Source organism: Diabrotica virgifera, chromosome 2, assembly GCF_917563875.1.
Source record: "Diabrotica virgifera virgifera chromosome 2, PGI_DIABVI_V3a".
Lineage (NCBI taxonomy): Eukaryota > Metazoa > Arthropoda > Insecta > Coleoptera > Chrysomelidae > Diabrotica > Diabrotica virgifera.
The window spans coordinates 27,474,916-27,492,446 of record NC_065444.1 but is presented as its reverse complement, the minus strand read 5'-3'; the positions used below and the strand labels follow the sequence as shown (position 1 = coordinate 27,492,446).

At 32.7% G+C, this 17,531-nt stretch overlaps 2 protein-coding genes across 4 annotated transcripts in view; one reads left to right on the top strand and one right to left on the bottom strand.

Annotated features, from left to right (window-relative positions):
- Positions 1-8,706, bottom strand: part of LOC114332938 (NACHT and WD repeat domain-containing protein 2) — a 77,967-nt gene extending 69,261 nt beyond the window's left edge. The window contains exons 1-2 of the mRNA XM_050643499.1: positions 8,512-8,706; positions 6,857-6,945 (exon numbers count right to left, since the gene is read on the bottom strand). Of these exons, the coding sequence (XP_050499456.1) occupies positions 6,857-6,945; positions 8,512-8,614 (192 nt within the window). The 5' untranslated portion in view covers positions 8,615-8,706. The remainder of the gene's footprint in view (positions 1-6,856; positions 6,946-8,511) is intronic.
- Positions 1-17,531, top strand: part of LOC114332931 (transcription-associated protein 1) — a 206,440-nt gene that overhangs the window by 68,877 nt on the left and 120,032 nt on the right. For all 3 annotated transcript variants that reach the window (XM_028282723.2, XM_028282721.2, XM_028282722.2), the window contains one exon: positions 15,781-16,095. In XM_028282723.2, coding sequence (XP_028138524.2) covers positions 15,817-16,095 — 279 coding nt within the window. In that variant the 5' untranslated portion in view covers positions 15,781-15,816. The remainder of the gene's footprint in view (positions 1-15,780; positions 16,096-17,531) is intronic.

Below are 17,531 nucleotides of genomic sequence, written 5' to 3'. Positions count from 1 at the left end.
TTATTTATTATGGTCTGTAAGTTTCATGGGTTCAAAGTGCTTATTTTTGAAAAAGCTGTAGTTAAAATGGCTTGAACGAGTAACTAATCACGAGTTTAGGCAAATTTTGAACAGCCATAGCATAACCAATTTTTGTCTAACAAGAAAACAAAACAGCAAAAATATTCAGAAAAGCAAAACGTACATTTTGTTACTCTTTAAGATTTTTGGTATTACTAATAATTTTTAAATTAATTCCATTTTTTTTTTCAAATTAAAAATTTTTTTTTATTTTAAACCCAATTTTTTTTTAAGGTGAGCACTTTGAACCAATGAAACTTATAGATAATATAAACAATAGATAAGTAAAGTAACTTGTGAAGCGGTAACGATTAATTTTATTTGGGAAGCTAATTAGGGGGTGATTTTCGCGATTTTTGTACCAAAAAATAAAAGAGACCAACAATATTTTGAGCGTAACTCACTTATTTTTATTGTTAGAACTTATTTTAAAAAACAAAAATAAACCTTTTACTTTAAAACCACTTTAAAAAAGTTGTAATGAATTTTCCCCGAAAAATGCTCTGTTTTTTGGTTATTTCACATTGAAATATTCGATTTGGAATTTGTCGAAGAAGAACCTACTTTTCATTAGCTACAACTCTGCTTCTACTGGGTCGGCAGACCTCACGCGTACACCATTTTTTTTCAATTTTTTATAAGCTATATTTTTACTACGAATATTTTTTCGCTAGAACACTTACTTTTTGAGTTTTCTGCGAATAACCGTTAAAAAACATGTTTTTTTTTTGTTAAAAATGAACATATTCACTCGCAAATAACTCGAAAAGTATTGACTTGGTGAAAAAACTATAGAACAAAAGTTGCTTATAGGTCTGGATCCCGCGTATGAAAAAAAAGTTGATTAATAGCAAGCTGAAAATTTGTTAATAGCTTAAGGGTGTCTAGTCGGATAAACTTTGATATATGGTAACACTGGAACAGGGGCAGTTTTAATTGTGGAACAGGTTAAAAACTTGGAACGGTCAGACCACGAAAACGGCACATTTATTTTGTCCGACAGAACAGACTTAAACTCTCCGAACAGAAATTAAACTCTCATGCAAAAATCAGACTGCTATTTATCACCTGTCATAATTCCTGTCATTTGACATATTCTACATGTTCCACTCATTAAAACGCCCATTTGGTGATAAAAAATAGCAGTCTGATTTTTTGCATGAGAGTTTAAGTCAGTTCTGTTGGACAAAATAAATGTGCCGTTTTCGTGGTCAGACCGTTCCAAATTTTTAACCTGTTCCACAATTAAAACTTCCCCTGTTCCAGTGTTCCCATATATAAAAGTTTGTCCGACTAAACACCCTTAAGCAATTAACAAATTTTCAGCTTGCTATTAATCAACTTATTTTCATACGCGGGATCCAGACCTATTACAATTTGTCATTTTATCCAATTCCGGGCCTATTTTGATCGTATATTTTTTCACTCCTGAGAAAATATTTTTCACCCCGTATTTCCCAATTTTTTTAAAATGGAAGGGATGTAGAATTGTAAGTAAACTTTTTCTTATATAATCGTAGACAATTTCAACTACCTATTCCCAAATTTTCATCCTTCCTTTATTTTTTTGGAGGTTTTCGTAAACTTTTGTGTTCCCTGATAGGGCTAATAGCATTTCCTGTATAATCATTTTATCTACAATTCCCCTTCTATTTATGAACAAGCATTCCCCTACCTACTTAATTAAAATTTGTTTAGTGTCGATAGCTTTTTATAGCCATAATTAATTTTAGAACGACTTTGAGCAAAGGCATTCCTTGTCAGATCCATCGATTTTCCGTGGAAAACTTTATGTGGGTCAGACTCGTACCATCCCGTACCATGGCAGTTCGAGTGCCAAGGGCAATTTTTGCGAACTTATTGAATAGCGTGACTGTACGAAACAAGTGCAAGCAAATTTTGGAATCGTCATCGTCACGATTGAAACACCCAATTAGATGGGAGAAGAGACATAATGCTTCAAAGTACAAAAACAGAACTAAAATAGATAGTTTTTTTAAATAATTTGACAGAAATAGGAAGATTAATAAAATAAATCCAAGGGAAGCATGAGTCATTGTAATATACAATATGTTTAAATATAACAGAACAATACGTCCACTTATAGTGCGGCAGATTCGTGCAAATATTATAAGAATTGCACATTTAATAATACAAGCATATAATTTGGTCTACATATTATACCATATACTGCACATATAAAGGTTCAAATTTAGATATGAGGCCACCTCAGATTTTGCCTTTTACAAAAATGGCGGTCATTCAAAATGGCGGTCATTCAAAATGGGCGGCTATACATATGTGACTAATAGCACGATATATTTTGAATGAAAAGTCCGATTTCAACCAAATTTGATACATAGGTTCTTTTTGTGATTTACAAGATCGACGTCGTGAACTGGAAGAATCGGTTTACCAGAAGTTGTGTTTTTCCTGTTTTTTTATGTGAAACTATTTTATATTATGTAAATAATTTATTTTCAATTATTTCACCCTGTATATATTAATTTTTCAAAATGGTAATACCACCATTGAAAAGAGCGTAAGATTATGTTTTAGGAAATATTTTGAACTTTTTAGTTATGTTAATTACCATTTAATAAATGCATAACGTATCTTCGTATGTACCTATGTGTGGCAGATTCCTGCAAATATTATAAGAATTATTGTGCATTTAATGGTAGAAGCATATAATTTGGACCACATATACTACACATTCAAAAGATCAAATTTAGATATGAGGCCATCTCAGATTTTGCCTTTTACAAAAATGGCAAGCATTCAAAATGGCGGCTATACATATGTGACTAATAGCACGATAACTTTTGGACGAAAAGCCAAATTTTCCGATTTCAGCCAAATTTTGTCATGAAGGTTCTTTTTTTGATGAATAAGATCGAGGTCTTGAACCGGAAGGATCGGTTTACCAAAAGTTGTGTTTTTACTGTTTTTTATGTAAAAATATGTTGATTTTTTTCAATTCTTTCACCCTGCATATGTTAATTTTTCAAAAAGGTAATAAAAGGTAATACCGCCATTGAAAAGAGTGTGAAAATATTTTTTAGGAAAGATTTTGAACTTTTTAGTTATGTTAATTACCATTTAATAAATGCATAACGTATCTTCACATGTACCTATGTGCGGCAGATTTATTTTGAATGAACGCCATTTTTGTAAACGACAAAATCTGAGATGGTCTCATATCTAAATTTGAATATTTGTATGTGTAGTGTCTGTGGTCCAAATTATATGGTTTTACCATTAAATGCACAATAATTCTTATATTATTTGCACGAATCTGCCGCACATAGATTCATAGGTGCATGTGAAGATACGTTATGCATTTATTAATTGGTAGTTAACATAACTAAAATGTTCGAAATATTTCCTAAAAAATATTTTTATGCTCTTTTCAATGCCGGTATTAACTTTTTGAAAAATTAATATATACAGGGTGAAAGAATTGGTCAAAAAAACAACATGTTTTTACATAAAAATCAGGAAAAACATAACTTGTGATAAATCGATTGTTCCGGTTCAAGACCTTGTAACCTTACACCACATCCGTCTTGTAAATCAAAAAAAGAACCTATTTACCAAATTTGGTTGAAATCGGACTTTTCGTTCAAAAGTTATGGTACTATTAAACACATATGTATAGCCGCCATTTTGAATGCCCGCCATTTTTGTAAAAGACAAAATCTGAGATGGCCTCATATCTAAATTTGAACCTTTATATGTGTAGTATATGTGGTCCAAATTATATGCTTGTATCATTAAATGTGCAATTGTTTCACATATCGGCCGCACTATTACAACATTTATAACTCACATGAAGCTGTTTTCACGATACATGAATAGAGGCATAATAAAAAGGGCAATAATTATTAAAAATAAATAGCATAAATCAGATTTATTTGTTAAAGTTGAAATTAATTATTTATAATAATTATTTATTATTATAAGGGCCGGTTGATCGATCGCTAATCAAGAAGTTGATTATAATCAAGTCCCCTTAACAACCATCAAATAACAAAATCCGTTGTTCGTACGCCAATCAGTTGATTTTAATCAATTTTCTTGATGGGAATCAAATCGAAGATATCAAATACACGTTAAACACTAATCATTCATTGTGATGCGTTGCATAAACGTCAATCAAATTGACGTTTATGCAATAATCAATCAATAACTAATATAATAGGTTTGTTCTAGCATCAGTTTCAAACGGTTTGAAACGGTCCAACGCGAGTAGAGGGGATAGCACTGGTGACAGTATTATGTTTTCTCACTGACCAACTGTTTGCTGACGGTTTTTGACTAGTTTGACAACCTAATATAATATAATATAATCAAATAATAACTAAGCAATTAGTGACAATTCAGCAACCCAATCAAAGTTGATAGTAATTAAATATTTGATAATGATCAGTTGATTCCATTTTTGATTAGCGTTCGAACAACCGACCTTTAATATATTTGAGATTTAAATGCAGATGATTCTATATGACAACTTTTCTCTAGTTAAAGTTTTCGTCCCTAATTAAAAATATTACTACGTTTCGACTTCCACTTCGGAAATCATTCTCAAGATATAAAATCTGTAAGAACTTTAAAAAATACTTGATATCCGTAGTAGGGGAAATGCAACTGTCATCATGGATTAAATTGAATATGGGGACAAAATTAAAGACCTAATCAAAAACGGACCTTATACTAAATTAACAAGGGATCCAAATAAGAAGATCCTTTGGGAAACAGGATATTATAGAATTTTATTTAAGTTTAAAGATTATTTAACAGTTTATCAAAGAAAATTAACACCAGAGTGTTAACCACCAGTGCACCAGTTGGCTGCCAGAATGTTAAAAAAATGTGGGTCCTTACAGCCACCAGGCTCCCGTTTCTATGCTTTTGAGATAACTACGGTGCGTCACGCGGCTGTTACCAACAACAACATGAGACACAACATTTGTGTCTCACGGCAGTCAACGTGTTTTAAATACACAATATTTTTTAAATACATTATCGAGTATTGAATTTGATTCAAATAATATTTCAATAAGTTTTGACATACATACATAGTTTATTTACAAATGTGCGATTAGACAAGACTTTAAAAATAATCAACACACAATTAGAGAATGATGATAGATGGCCAACTAGAACAAGACTAAATATATCAACTATAATGGAGTTACTGACATTATGTACTGATAATACACTCACCAGCACAAAATTCCGCCACCCAAAATTTTTGATTAAGTTTGACAATTGATAACTTTATTATTTGTGCTCCGATTTTCAAGATTCTTGCACCAGTTTGTAGGTACATGTATTGATATCGTTTGGTATTACATATTCCGGTAACAAAAATTTTTTTGCTTAGATGGCATTATACGGGGGTAAATGGAAACGTTGTTATTTCTCCTAACTTTAAAAAATTCTGAGGAAAAATTGGAGGGCTGATTTTGTTTCATACTCTTTTTGTATTATCCTGGAGATATCACTAAGGTTTTGTTTTTTGAATTATCCGAATATCTCTTTTCTTGTAAGAGCTGTAAATAAAAACACTGCTTTGGAGGTTTATTTAATTAGAAATATCAGACGCACTAAAATTATCAAAACAAAACAAAATTATCAATAAAACAAAACAATTAAATAGCGGGTATGTCCACTTGCAGCAACGACTGCTCGCAGTCTGTTTAGCATCTAATAAAAGATGTGTTATCCTTGCCTGGGGAATAGCCCGATATTCCTCTACCAGTGCCATAACTGTACCAAATTTTCTGGAGGCCTAGGATGACTGATAACTTTTTTAATTCATCCCATAAATGTTCAATAGGATTGAGATCTGGGCTGCATGCGAGCCATTCGAATCTTATCAATCCAAGCTCTATTTTATGAGTCACTCAGTGTGTTTATTTACTAAAAATGGTACAGCTCTTCCAAGAAAGGCGATATTCGAAAAATTCAAAAAACAAAGGTTTAGTAATGCCTCGCTCCGGGATAATATGACAGGACTATGAAATAAAATCAGCTATTCCATTTTTCCACAGAATTTTTTGAAGTTAGGAGAAAATACAACGCTTCCATCACCCCCGTATAATGCTATCCAAGCAAACATTTTTTGTTACCGGAAGAATAACAAACGACACGAAAACATGTACCTACAAACTGATGCAAGAATCTTGAAAATCGGAGTACAAATAATAAAGTTATAAATTGTCAAACTTAATCAAAAATTTTGGGTGGCGGAACTTTGTGCCGGTGAGTGTATATTTTTACATAAACCTATTTCTTCGGCATTGCCCGAAATGTCTCAAACACGGGCCAAAAACAGAGAACCATGAGCCACACAAGTGACATGTATCCTTCTGGAATGCAGTACCTACCTATAAACTATTCATTTTTACACATTGACTGCAGCATAATATAAGCACTACTTAATCACCTATACAAACTAGGTAAGGTAAATGAACCATGGTGCAGAAAGTGCGAAATGGAAGAAGAAACTGCCATACACATACTATGCCATTGCAGTGTGCTAGGTGATGTAAGGCAGGACTTCACTGATCAAATAAGGTTTGAATCAGAAAAGATCCTAAAACTACCAATAAGAAAACTGTTGGCCTTCGTTGAGGCCACAGGACTTATTAAAGTTTAAGGAGAAGAACAGGGTTTGGTACAAAGGTCTTAGACCAAGTGCCAGAGACTAACGAGTCTCGCCTGAGTTAAGAAGAAGAAGAAGAAGCACTACTTAATTAATTCTACTACAGTAATTAGTTTGTAATACCTGAAATTCAAGTCCGTGTTTTTCTCTGCAGTAATCTTTAATTTTTGGATAACATTTTGCCATTAATGTATTCCTTTCCATTGTTGTATCTAAAAAAATATTAATACAAAAATTAGATGTGTGCTTGTTAGGTGAAAAAATAAACAAAAATCAGAGTCTAAGGACTAAATATGGAATACATTGAATTCTTGTACAGAAAAGAATACCAGAAATTTTTGTATAGAAAACGCTAACATCGAGAAAAGCTGGAAACAACTCAAAAATAACATAATTAACGCAGCAACAGAAGCACTTGGAGAGAGAACACTAACGTATCAAAAAAACCCATGGTTTAGAAAGGAAGTGAAGACAAAGTGTAGAGAAAAGAAGAAAACTTTTTTGCAATACAGAATAAAACAACAGACATATCTCTGTAAACGAATCGGACATAAAACGAACACTTTTATAGGGGTCTAGGACGTTTCATCGCCGCCGTTTCGATGCCGCCAGTTCGATGCCGATGCCGGCCGATTCATCGCCAGTCAATTAATCGCTATCTGATATATTTCCGAATTTTCGACAGTTACAATTATTAGTTATTTTTAGTATTAATTAGGAGTTCTAGGAATTGCGAGATATGACGGCGATGAAATGGACTGGCGATGAACCGGCGGCATCGAAACGGCCGGCGATGAACCGGCGGCATCGAAACGTCCCATTCCGCTTTTATAGTGAGACAAATAAAAAGAAAAACTCTGAGAGCTTCTCAAAACAGATGGGCCACGACTTCTACGGAGTACAAAGAGATATACGGAGAATGATCAGAGGACAAAGAAAAGAGATAAACAAACTAATAAAAACGAGACACGTTTAGAAAGAAACATGATAAACTACTTTTGGTCAGGGTTGGCAGGTTTAAACCAACATGCTTAAAACCTTGGTTTAAACCAACTGATAGTTTAAATCTGGTGTTTTTATTTTTATTTTTTTTTGCTGAGCCTATTTTTTTTACTTTTTTTACAAGAAAATCAGGATAAATAATTTCTATTTTTTACTTTTGAACTTAGTTATTTTGAATATGTATTATAACGTTTGATGATGTTTTTTATGTTATATTAATTTCTTGTGTGTGTAAATAAAAATAAAAGTTGTCTTAATTATTTTTTTTTTTCGTTATTTATTTGTTAATTTTATAAAATAATTTATTAATTTTTAAAGTTTTTAGACTTATACTTTGTATCAAAAAACCTGGTTTAAACCAAAAAATGTTTTTTTTTGTTTTTTTTTTCGAAAAAACCTTGGTTTTTGCAAACTCTGCTTTCGGTCCCCATTTTCTAAAGCTGATGATAATGAACCACCAACACCAGAAGTGACGACAAACGAAGAATAGTGCACAAGTGCAGAAAGGTACTAATTTCTCATGAGTTTGAAAAGTTGCGGTACGAGCGCAAGCGAGTGAGGGTGAAGAAGTTTTTTTTTAATCTTTAATATCTTCACAATAAAATATAATAGAATAAATAAAAGAAAAAATCCAGTGGTTTCCTACATATATATTTAGAACAAAAAAATTATTTGAGAACCAAACAGTTTCTATAGATTTTATTTTGTAAGCAGATAATTTAGCTATTTCTAAAGCCTACTTGATTATTTAATGACAATTTTTATTATTTTCTCACCAGTAAAAGTCGAACTAGTAAATATCCTCACAATTTTCGAACTGACGGGAGGTAAACTTTCCAATGAACCGGCGAAAATCTGATCTATAGTTCTGTCATCCATGATTATTTTAAAAAATCTGTGTCCCTCTAGAACTGCGTGTTAAAGAAAAATTTGAGTTTTACCTTTGGAAGAGCGGAATACATCGAAGTTTGCGCGCCACAACTTCTTTGCGAGTACTAAAATATCACGAAAGTTGAGAGAAATAATCGATAGCTGCCAAGTAAAGACAAGCCACCGTTCTTCCTTTCTAGTAATTTGTAAACTTTTAGTTTGCAAAGTTGGACAGGTTGAATCGTCTTAATAAATCGCAGAGGCGATAATGATTTGTATACATGATATTTTTTTATTGTTTTTAAATGGTGTTAATAACTGGATGGCAAGGAGGTAAGTCTTTTAAAATATGTATAAAAGGGGATGATATTGTTACATTTTTTAACATTTAAGTGTCCAGTACAATAAATTTTCTAATAAAATTGTTCTTGAATAAGGATTTGAATGTTCAGGAATAAGTTTTTGATTTTACTAATAATAGTAGGGGAGCAAAGTATGCTAAATGTGCAGTCACTCGAGCGCTATGGGGACCTATTGAGTTGTGATTATTAGGTCCTAAAACCAAAAAAAGTTGTTTTCCATTTTTAATTTAATTTTCCATTTCCATCAATCGTTTTTTAGATTATAGCGCCATCTATCCATAATTCGAAAAAATGTTTCGAATAAAAGTTACTTATTTTTACGTAAGGCTGTAATAAAAAATGGGGGCTCCTATTTAAGATTTTAAAGTAACCCCCCACCCCACTTCCGTGGGGGGTCGTGTTTGGTGCCATTCGATAGATTTTTCGTATTTAAAATATTAAATTTACCACCCCTCTCCGTGGGAAGTCGTGTTTGGTATCATTCGATAGATTTTTAAAAAATATTGAGCACATATTTTTTAGTTTTTCGATCTGTCATTCATTTCGCGAAATATTCGCTTTTTTCTTGTGAAACTTTGGGACTCACCCATTTCCTTACGTCCGGCTCAAATCGTCAGATTTTTTAAATATACACTCTTTTGCATGTACTTAACTTACCTTATCTTAATCTGACAATTTCGACTTTTTTTAAGGATAGATTTTTTTTCGGGTCCCCCTTAACGAACTCCCCTGTGTTAAGAGCCAATATATGGTAGAGGTACATCTGCAGGGTACCAGGTTTCTCCCCATATGATAATCTGACGCGCTCGATTAACTGCAAAAATCCCCGCTTGGGCTCCCCTACCATAACCTGTGACAAATTTTATTATAATAAAACACATTTATAAATAATAGACAACGTTTTTTAAACAAATGATCGAATATAAAATTTAAATCAAGTAATATTTTAGTAAATTTTGACATAACTAGTTTATTTACAAATGTGCCATTAGATAAGACTTTAAAAATAATCAAAACAAAATTAAAAAGATATTATACATTGACAACTAGAATAAGACTAATTGTGTCAGCTATGATTATTATTGTATTAGTTATTGACAATATACAGTTTGGTGCAAATGAAAGGAATAAATTCGTTATTTCGTAAACCGGCGACATTAAGGAAAAATCCCGAAACAGGTCGATTTTTATTTTTAGATTATGATATTTTAGCATATATATATATATATATATATATATATATATATATATATATATATATATATATATATATATATATATATCACACGCATGACGTCAATTATCTGGGCGTGATGACGTAATCGATAATTTTTTTAAATGAAATCCACAAGGAAAAGAAAAAGGTTTTCCTGTAGTTGGCTGTATACCATCAATCACAAAATTGGAAAGAAATCCTTTGTAAAAGGTATAAAAAATTTTTTTTTTATTAAAAATCCCTTAAAAGGGCTACATCACAACAAAACGTTTTCGATTTTTTTAAAAAATCATCATCAGTGTTCGATCTAAAAATAAGTATAACCGATTTAATGAATATAAAGTTATTATTTAAATATTGACAAAGGTTAGAGCAAGTTGGTTATACTTACAAACTGGATGCTAGCTGAGCCACAAAAGAAAAATATTTGGGTAAGAACCCTTTACATAAAATATAGATGCCTTAAAAGTGCATACTTCAGTAAAAAGGCCTGTGATGGTCACATGGCAAACAGGATAATGCCCTAAGGTAAGGTATACAGGTTTCCCAACACGTGGGATCCAAATTGAGTTGATCACATTTCAATGACTTAATGGCAACTGAATGCAAAATGAGTGATGTTTCTGAAAGGTGTCAAAAGACAGATGGACAACGTGACGTGGAATTTACCCTGTATTCCGACAGCCAACTAATTGTTAGTAAAATATTTAATGAAAATTTACCTAGTAATAACAAACATCAACAAAGTTGTGGCTATAATTACATTTAAGTAAGTACTTTGAATATGTAAGATGAACGTGAAGTATGAAATGATTTTTATAATGAGAAATAGCCAGAATCTATGCAGCCATCTATACATGTTCCTATTCAAATTGAAGTAAGTCCAACTGTGCTGTTGAAAATTTGATTTACTATGAATTAAAAGGAGTGTTTGGTTTAATTGTACCAATGGCAGAGTAAATTAGAGAGTCTATAGTAAATGGAAGTCTGATATTAAAGTAGTGTTGAAATTAAGATAAGTTGTAAGAGTCACAGGAGGAAACTGATATGATATAATGATATGTGAATTAATTGGTTAAGGTACCTGAGTGTTGATATTGGAAGTGAAGAAGAATATCAAATGAACTAATAACCTGGCAAAAGTATGAGGTCCTTTTATGTAACATAGCATCTAGGACTAAACATGTTTATGAAATAGGGATTTTTTTCTATTTTTTATTTTTTATACCAAGTTATCGAGTTGAATTGAAAAGGTTTAAAACTGGATGGATGTATGTAGGTGTATTGGAAAACAAGCAATATGTGTAAAATTAGAAGGTAGTGAATAATTTGTGATGTGATATCAGAATTGTTTACTGTAATGAGGTGTGATGAAAAAGGCTGGGAGCCCCAGAAACCAGACCCCACATCCCATGGTTAAGAGAGTGGAAAAATTAGTATAAAAACCTTTTATAAATATTTTTCTGAAGTTTAGTTGGACCTATAACGAAAACCTGATCAAATGTCAATAAGTTATGAAAATTGGGTGGAAGAGATCAAATAGTGTTAGAGTTGTGACTGGTCGATTTAGTAAAAACTGTGGAAAAAGTTAAAGTAGATTATTTTGGAAGACTAGTAGAAGTTAAGGGATAATGAGTTGATGTTAGAAATGTCATCTGTTAAATGAGTAAATATGGAGGAAAAGTTAATTTAAATGAAAAAAGAGTTTGGAAACAGCAAAGAAGTTTGGAAATTTAGGTTAAGAAAAAAGTTGACGATGTAAGGGATTGAAGTCACGATTGAAAGACACATGGCGGTTAACACAGTTAGGGCTACTTTGCTTTTCTCTAATTATTTCCAAGTCCTCGTATAGGTCCAGTCTTAAGAAATTCTTTTGAGGTATGTTGTGTATTAGAGAAACATTTTCCGGAATGTTAAGAGTATGACTGTTTTGTTTTAAATGTTGAGAAAAGGTGGAAGTGTTCTCTCTTTTTGTGTGTTCAAGGGAACGAGATGCTAGTGACCTACAAGTTCTTCCTATGTACGTAGCATCACAGTCAGAGCATTGAAGTTTATAAACCCCACTACGATTCATGTAGTTGATAGGGTCTTTGGAGTTGGAAAGACATTGTCCTAAATTATTGGAAACTTTAAAAGAGATGTGTATGTTGTCAACTGATCTCTTGATAATATTAGTGATATCACCGGAAAGGATCTCTTGATGGAAAGGTAATGAAGCATAAATGGGTCTGGTGGTCAGATCCCTGGGAAACGCAGCCTCCCTCAGAACTCTCAGTTGTCTCTTATGAAGGAGTTTGGTTATAAGGTTTGGTTCGTAACCGTTATTGAAAGCAATTTGTTTGATAGTGTTGAGTTCTTTAGTGTAGTTAGATTGAGATAGGGGGATGGTTTCTAGACGGTGTATGTAACTGTGGAAGGCAGAGTATTTATGTGACATTGGATGGTTTGAAGACAAAGGTATGACATGATCAGTCTGTGTTGGTTTCCTATAAATACTAAAATCGAAGTGGTCATTCAATCTGGTGGTGGTGAGGTCGAGAAAGTTAATTGAATTGGACGATTCAAGTTCCATAGTGAACTTAATGTTGGGGTGGATTTGATTAATTTTAGAAAGCACTAGCTCAGCTGATGTGGAGGGTCCTGTTAAGAAAACTAGACAATCATCTACGTATCGAAACCAGTGTAGAATTTCAGGATTTTTCATAATCTGTGTGGATTCTAAATGATCCATAAATATATCAGCTAAGAGAGGAGATAGACAACTACCCATAGCTAGGCCATCAGGTTGCCTGTAATATGTATTATTAAATACAAAGAAATCTTGAGATAAGCAAAATTGTAATAATTGGATGATTGAATTGGTAGTAGACATAGTAATGGAGCTGGCTCTAAGAATAGAATGTACCAGATTAATAGTTTCTTGTTTGGGGACCGAAGTAAAAAGGTTGCTGACATCGAATGAAAGCATAGTAATGTTGGGATGAAGATTAATTTGTTGAAGTTTATTGACTAGATGATTGGTGTTTTTGACTGAGAAACGAGGGGAAAAATTCGTCATAGTGTTGATAAGGTTAAGTATGAATTTAGAAAGGATTGACACTGGAGTGTTTATGAAACTAACCACTGGACGAATTGGAATACCCTCTTTGTGTATCTTAGGTAAACCATACAGTCTGGGTGTCAAAGGATTGCTGGGTGTTTTGTAATAAGGTGCATCATGTTCTGAAAAAAATTCTGTGAAAGGTTTGAGGTTGTCTTTAAGTTTGTTTATGAACTTTTTGGAAGGATACTCATGAAGTAAAGTGAAATTATTATCAGATAGAAAAGTAGTGACTTTTTCATGATAAAGATTTTGGTCTAGAATCACTAGACAATTTCCTTTGTCTGCTTTACTTATGATAAGATTGTTGGATTTGACTTTGTTTTTAATAGATTTCAGGGTGTTGAGGTGGTCTAGACAATATTGTCTGAATTGGTTGAATAAAGATTGCCTTTAGCTTAAATTCAATGTTCAAGCCAACTCCCGCCAGGCACCTGCTTCTTGGAAGTTTGAACAGTTAATTTAAGCGAAAAGCAATGTTAATTTTTCGAATAAACATTTTTTTCTTGTTTTCTGACAGTAGTAAATGTATTTTGAATTAAATAAATTACATACATTCTTCTTTTTTGTCATTTAATTTAATATAAAAAAATTGTTTTTGGACACCCTGTATAAATAACGATGTTAATGTTTATATTACTGAATAGAGAATTGAATAACCTTTCAAATGAGCTGGCACACGACCCCTATTCTCATTTAAAAAAATCATCGATTACGTCATTACGCCCAGGTGGATGACGTCACTTGTGTGATATATACAGTGATGGAAAACATAATACATTGCGAAACAAAAAGAGATGAAACTAGTGGAGATGGAAATGATCGTTATAAACGTAAAAATTAACATTATACTATATAGATTCCCATCTTTAGAAGTATCAGACGAGTATGACAACTGTCACTGTGACAGTAGAATTTTATAAAATACTTCTGTCACAGACGTCTAAAGGTGGGAAACTATGTAATGTAATGTTAATTTATACATTTATAACGATCATTTCACCTCCACTAGTTTCATCTCTTTTTGTTTCGCAATGTATTATGTTTTCCATCTTTTGCGCTATTTTGCCGGTTATTAGCGCGCTCATCACTGTATATGCCAAAATATCATGATTTAAAAATAAAAATCGACCTGTTTCGGGATTGTTCCTTAAAGTCGCCGGTTTACGAAATAACGAATTTATTCCTTTCATTTGCACCATACTGTATACTGATATCTATTTTCAAATAAATAATGAATCCTATAAACAAAATTTTGGTCTATTTAGCAATGTGCTCTGCTCTATCTCAATTATTAGCGACTATATTTATGGAAGTTTTCGAAAAAATATTATTTCTAAACAAAATTTAAAACCCACTATATGGCGGAAATATTTAGTATTGTAGATTGTGTGTTCTCGATGAATCAGAGTTGTTAGACACTTCCTTATACAGAAGAGAGATGTGGCCTCCTCCAAGGAAAAATATTTGGAAACCGAGGTCCAGGAAGAACATCCTGGCTAAATAACCTCAGAAACTGGTTTTACAAGATCTGTGAAGCTTTTCCGCGCTGCTGTAGATAAGCTAAAGATTGCCATGATGATCGCCAACATTCGTCACGGATATGTACATCAAGAAGAATAAGATTCTGCGTTACTTACGTTTGATTTTTCATATTATAATATGCAGAGAATCACAACAATTTCCGTAACACACATAAATCCGTGTTGAAGGCTGCTGAAGCAACGCGAGTGAGCTAGTTACACATTCACGCTGCCCACTTACCTGCCCAATTCCCTGTCCAACAGGACTGAGTGTAAATGTGTAAATAGAAAACTAGAGCAGACATATCTTATACAATGAGTGTCTTGTTTCATAACATTTCGGTATACTTTAAGTCAACTTGTAAAGTCAGCAGTTTGTATGAACATACTTGGCATAGTAACGCGGGGATGTGTAATACAACAACATAGAGAAATCGGGTCACTCAATAATAATAATCTCAGTTACGTGTATATCCCCATGTAGATTCAAGTAAATCGCAGTACATCTCCAATTAAGTACTAATACCAATCATTAATTGTAACTTGTAAATAGTGTGCCAAGAATAAATATGTAAGAATAGACTACATATAGCGATCGCATCCCAAAGATGAGATCCTGAAATAGCAGGAGAATGGCTAATAGGTCAGAATACCTACCCCAGATTTAGTCAACCCCCTGTTCATCATAATACCACTGCAGTGTAAATCCAAGCTAAAAGATCTTACAGCAATATGTCAACGATTTAAAAACGACCTGCATATGCCTCAGTGTCATATTTATGTAAATTTCTTATTACATATATGATAATTATGAATTGAATTGAACGATAATGATGAATTGTAATTTAACTCTTTAAACAACTAAAGTCAGATATTCCCAAGAAAGTCTTTAAATTCATTTACAATATGTTTTGATAAAAACAGTTTTTATATCCATTGGTTGTATTTTATTAACATATGTTTATTTTTTTCAGGCTTGAATGATACATAGATAATCCAAATCCTTCATCATGCAGGCTTCGACGTCTAGCAGCAGCAGTAGCAGTATGGGGAGCGTGCATCCCCATACTGCCCTAATGAATCAGTTTAAGAGCTATGTTACCATGTTAGCCGATCCGGAATGTAAAGACGTTTTGAAATTGAAGGCTACGCAAGAGCTCAGCAAACATTTCGAGATCATACTGAACTCGGCTTTATACTCAAACTTTTTAGACCATTCTATGAATATATTTTTGAAGATATTAGACGAAGGATATCCGCTTTTCGTTGCGGAGTATAATATTCAACAAGTAAGTCATTAATTATAATGTTTTACCTTATTATGGTTTATTATGGTTATCAAGTATTAGTGAGACAAAACTTAAGTCAGTTTTGAAAAACAGAAAACGTGTGAATAGCGAAGTAGAGGTTTTTAGTTCTAATTAATTTACTTTAGAAATGTTTAGAAGACTTTAGTGCAAAGTTGTACCAAGACAGTAATGATCCCAAATTAAGTTTTGAGATAACATATTGCAGTTACATTTTAATTACAGTAGATTTCACGACTGTTTTGGATTATCGCTAGACATTTGGTAGCCAATGGTTCACTCTTTTGTACAGCATACGAAGTACAGCATTATAAAGACAGTTCCATGTTGTTCCTTAAGAAACCCCCATATTTTTTTAAGGATTTGAACGTTTTTCTCCCATTTTTGAATGTCCCAAAAGGACTCATTTAGTTAAAGTATATTTATTCATTTAGTATAAAAAACCGTGAGTTGATCTATTTTAAAGTCTATAAAATGGGGAAAATATCCAAAAACCCCCTAAAATACCAGTTTTTCGGATTTTTTTAAGGTGACATACCCTACGGAAAAATCTGAAAAAAAAATATAACTATAGTTAATGATAACATACACAAAATAAGAAGTAGACTTGCAGCCATCTCCAAAAAAAATATACGCTTTTCCCAAAAAAAAAAAAAATTAATAAAAATGCATTTTGGGGTTATGTACGTGTAGGTTATTAGCAGGTATTGAACGAAACGAGTCATAAAATCGAAACAAACAATAAACAATAGAAATGACAACACCTGCTATTTTCTTCCGATAGCTACTATTGGTAGAGATTAATGGAAATTCTCATAGGCGCATATAAACTTATTAATACACACATTTAAATCAATTGTTGGTGGTCAAATAGCTCAAAAAACGATAACAAAGGAACAATGGATAAATAATATAGGTGACAACAAAACAAGGTAAAAAAATAAGGTACTTACAATCGTTACTCAGGACGCGTCGACCAAGTCACTATTTTTAGGTCTTCTCTCGTGGGCCGTCAAGGGTCGATTCCCACTATACCTCCCGTTTACTTTCCATAACCATTCCATACACCTCCCATTAAAATTCTATTCTCACTATACGTTCCGTTTACTTCCCATACACGTTCCATACACCTTCCATTAATTTAACCGCCATTCTCACTAGACGTCGCGTTTACTTTCCCCATGTAATATTCCACACATTTTGTACCGGTTTGGTAACATTTTACCCTAAATTTTTGATTCGAATACACGTGTTTTTTCCGGCTTGATGAAATATATGTGGTCTGAAGAAAATTTAATAATAGAAATGTAAAATATACATGCGGACCAATGTAAGAAAAGGTTATTTCACATTTGTTTTCTTACCGGCGCGCCGCGGCGTGAGAAATACAAAATAAGATTTACTATTTTATTTGGGCA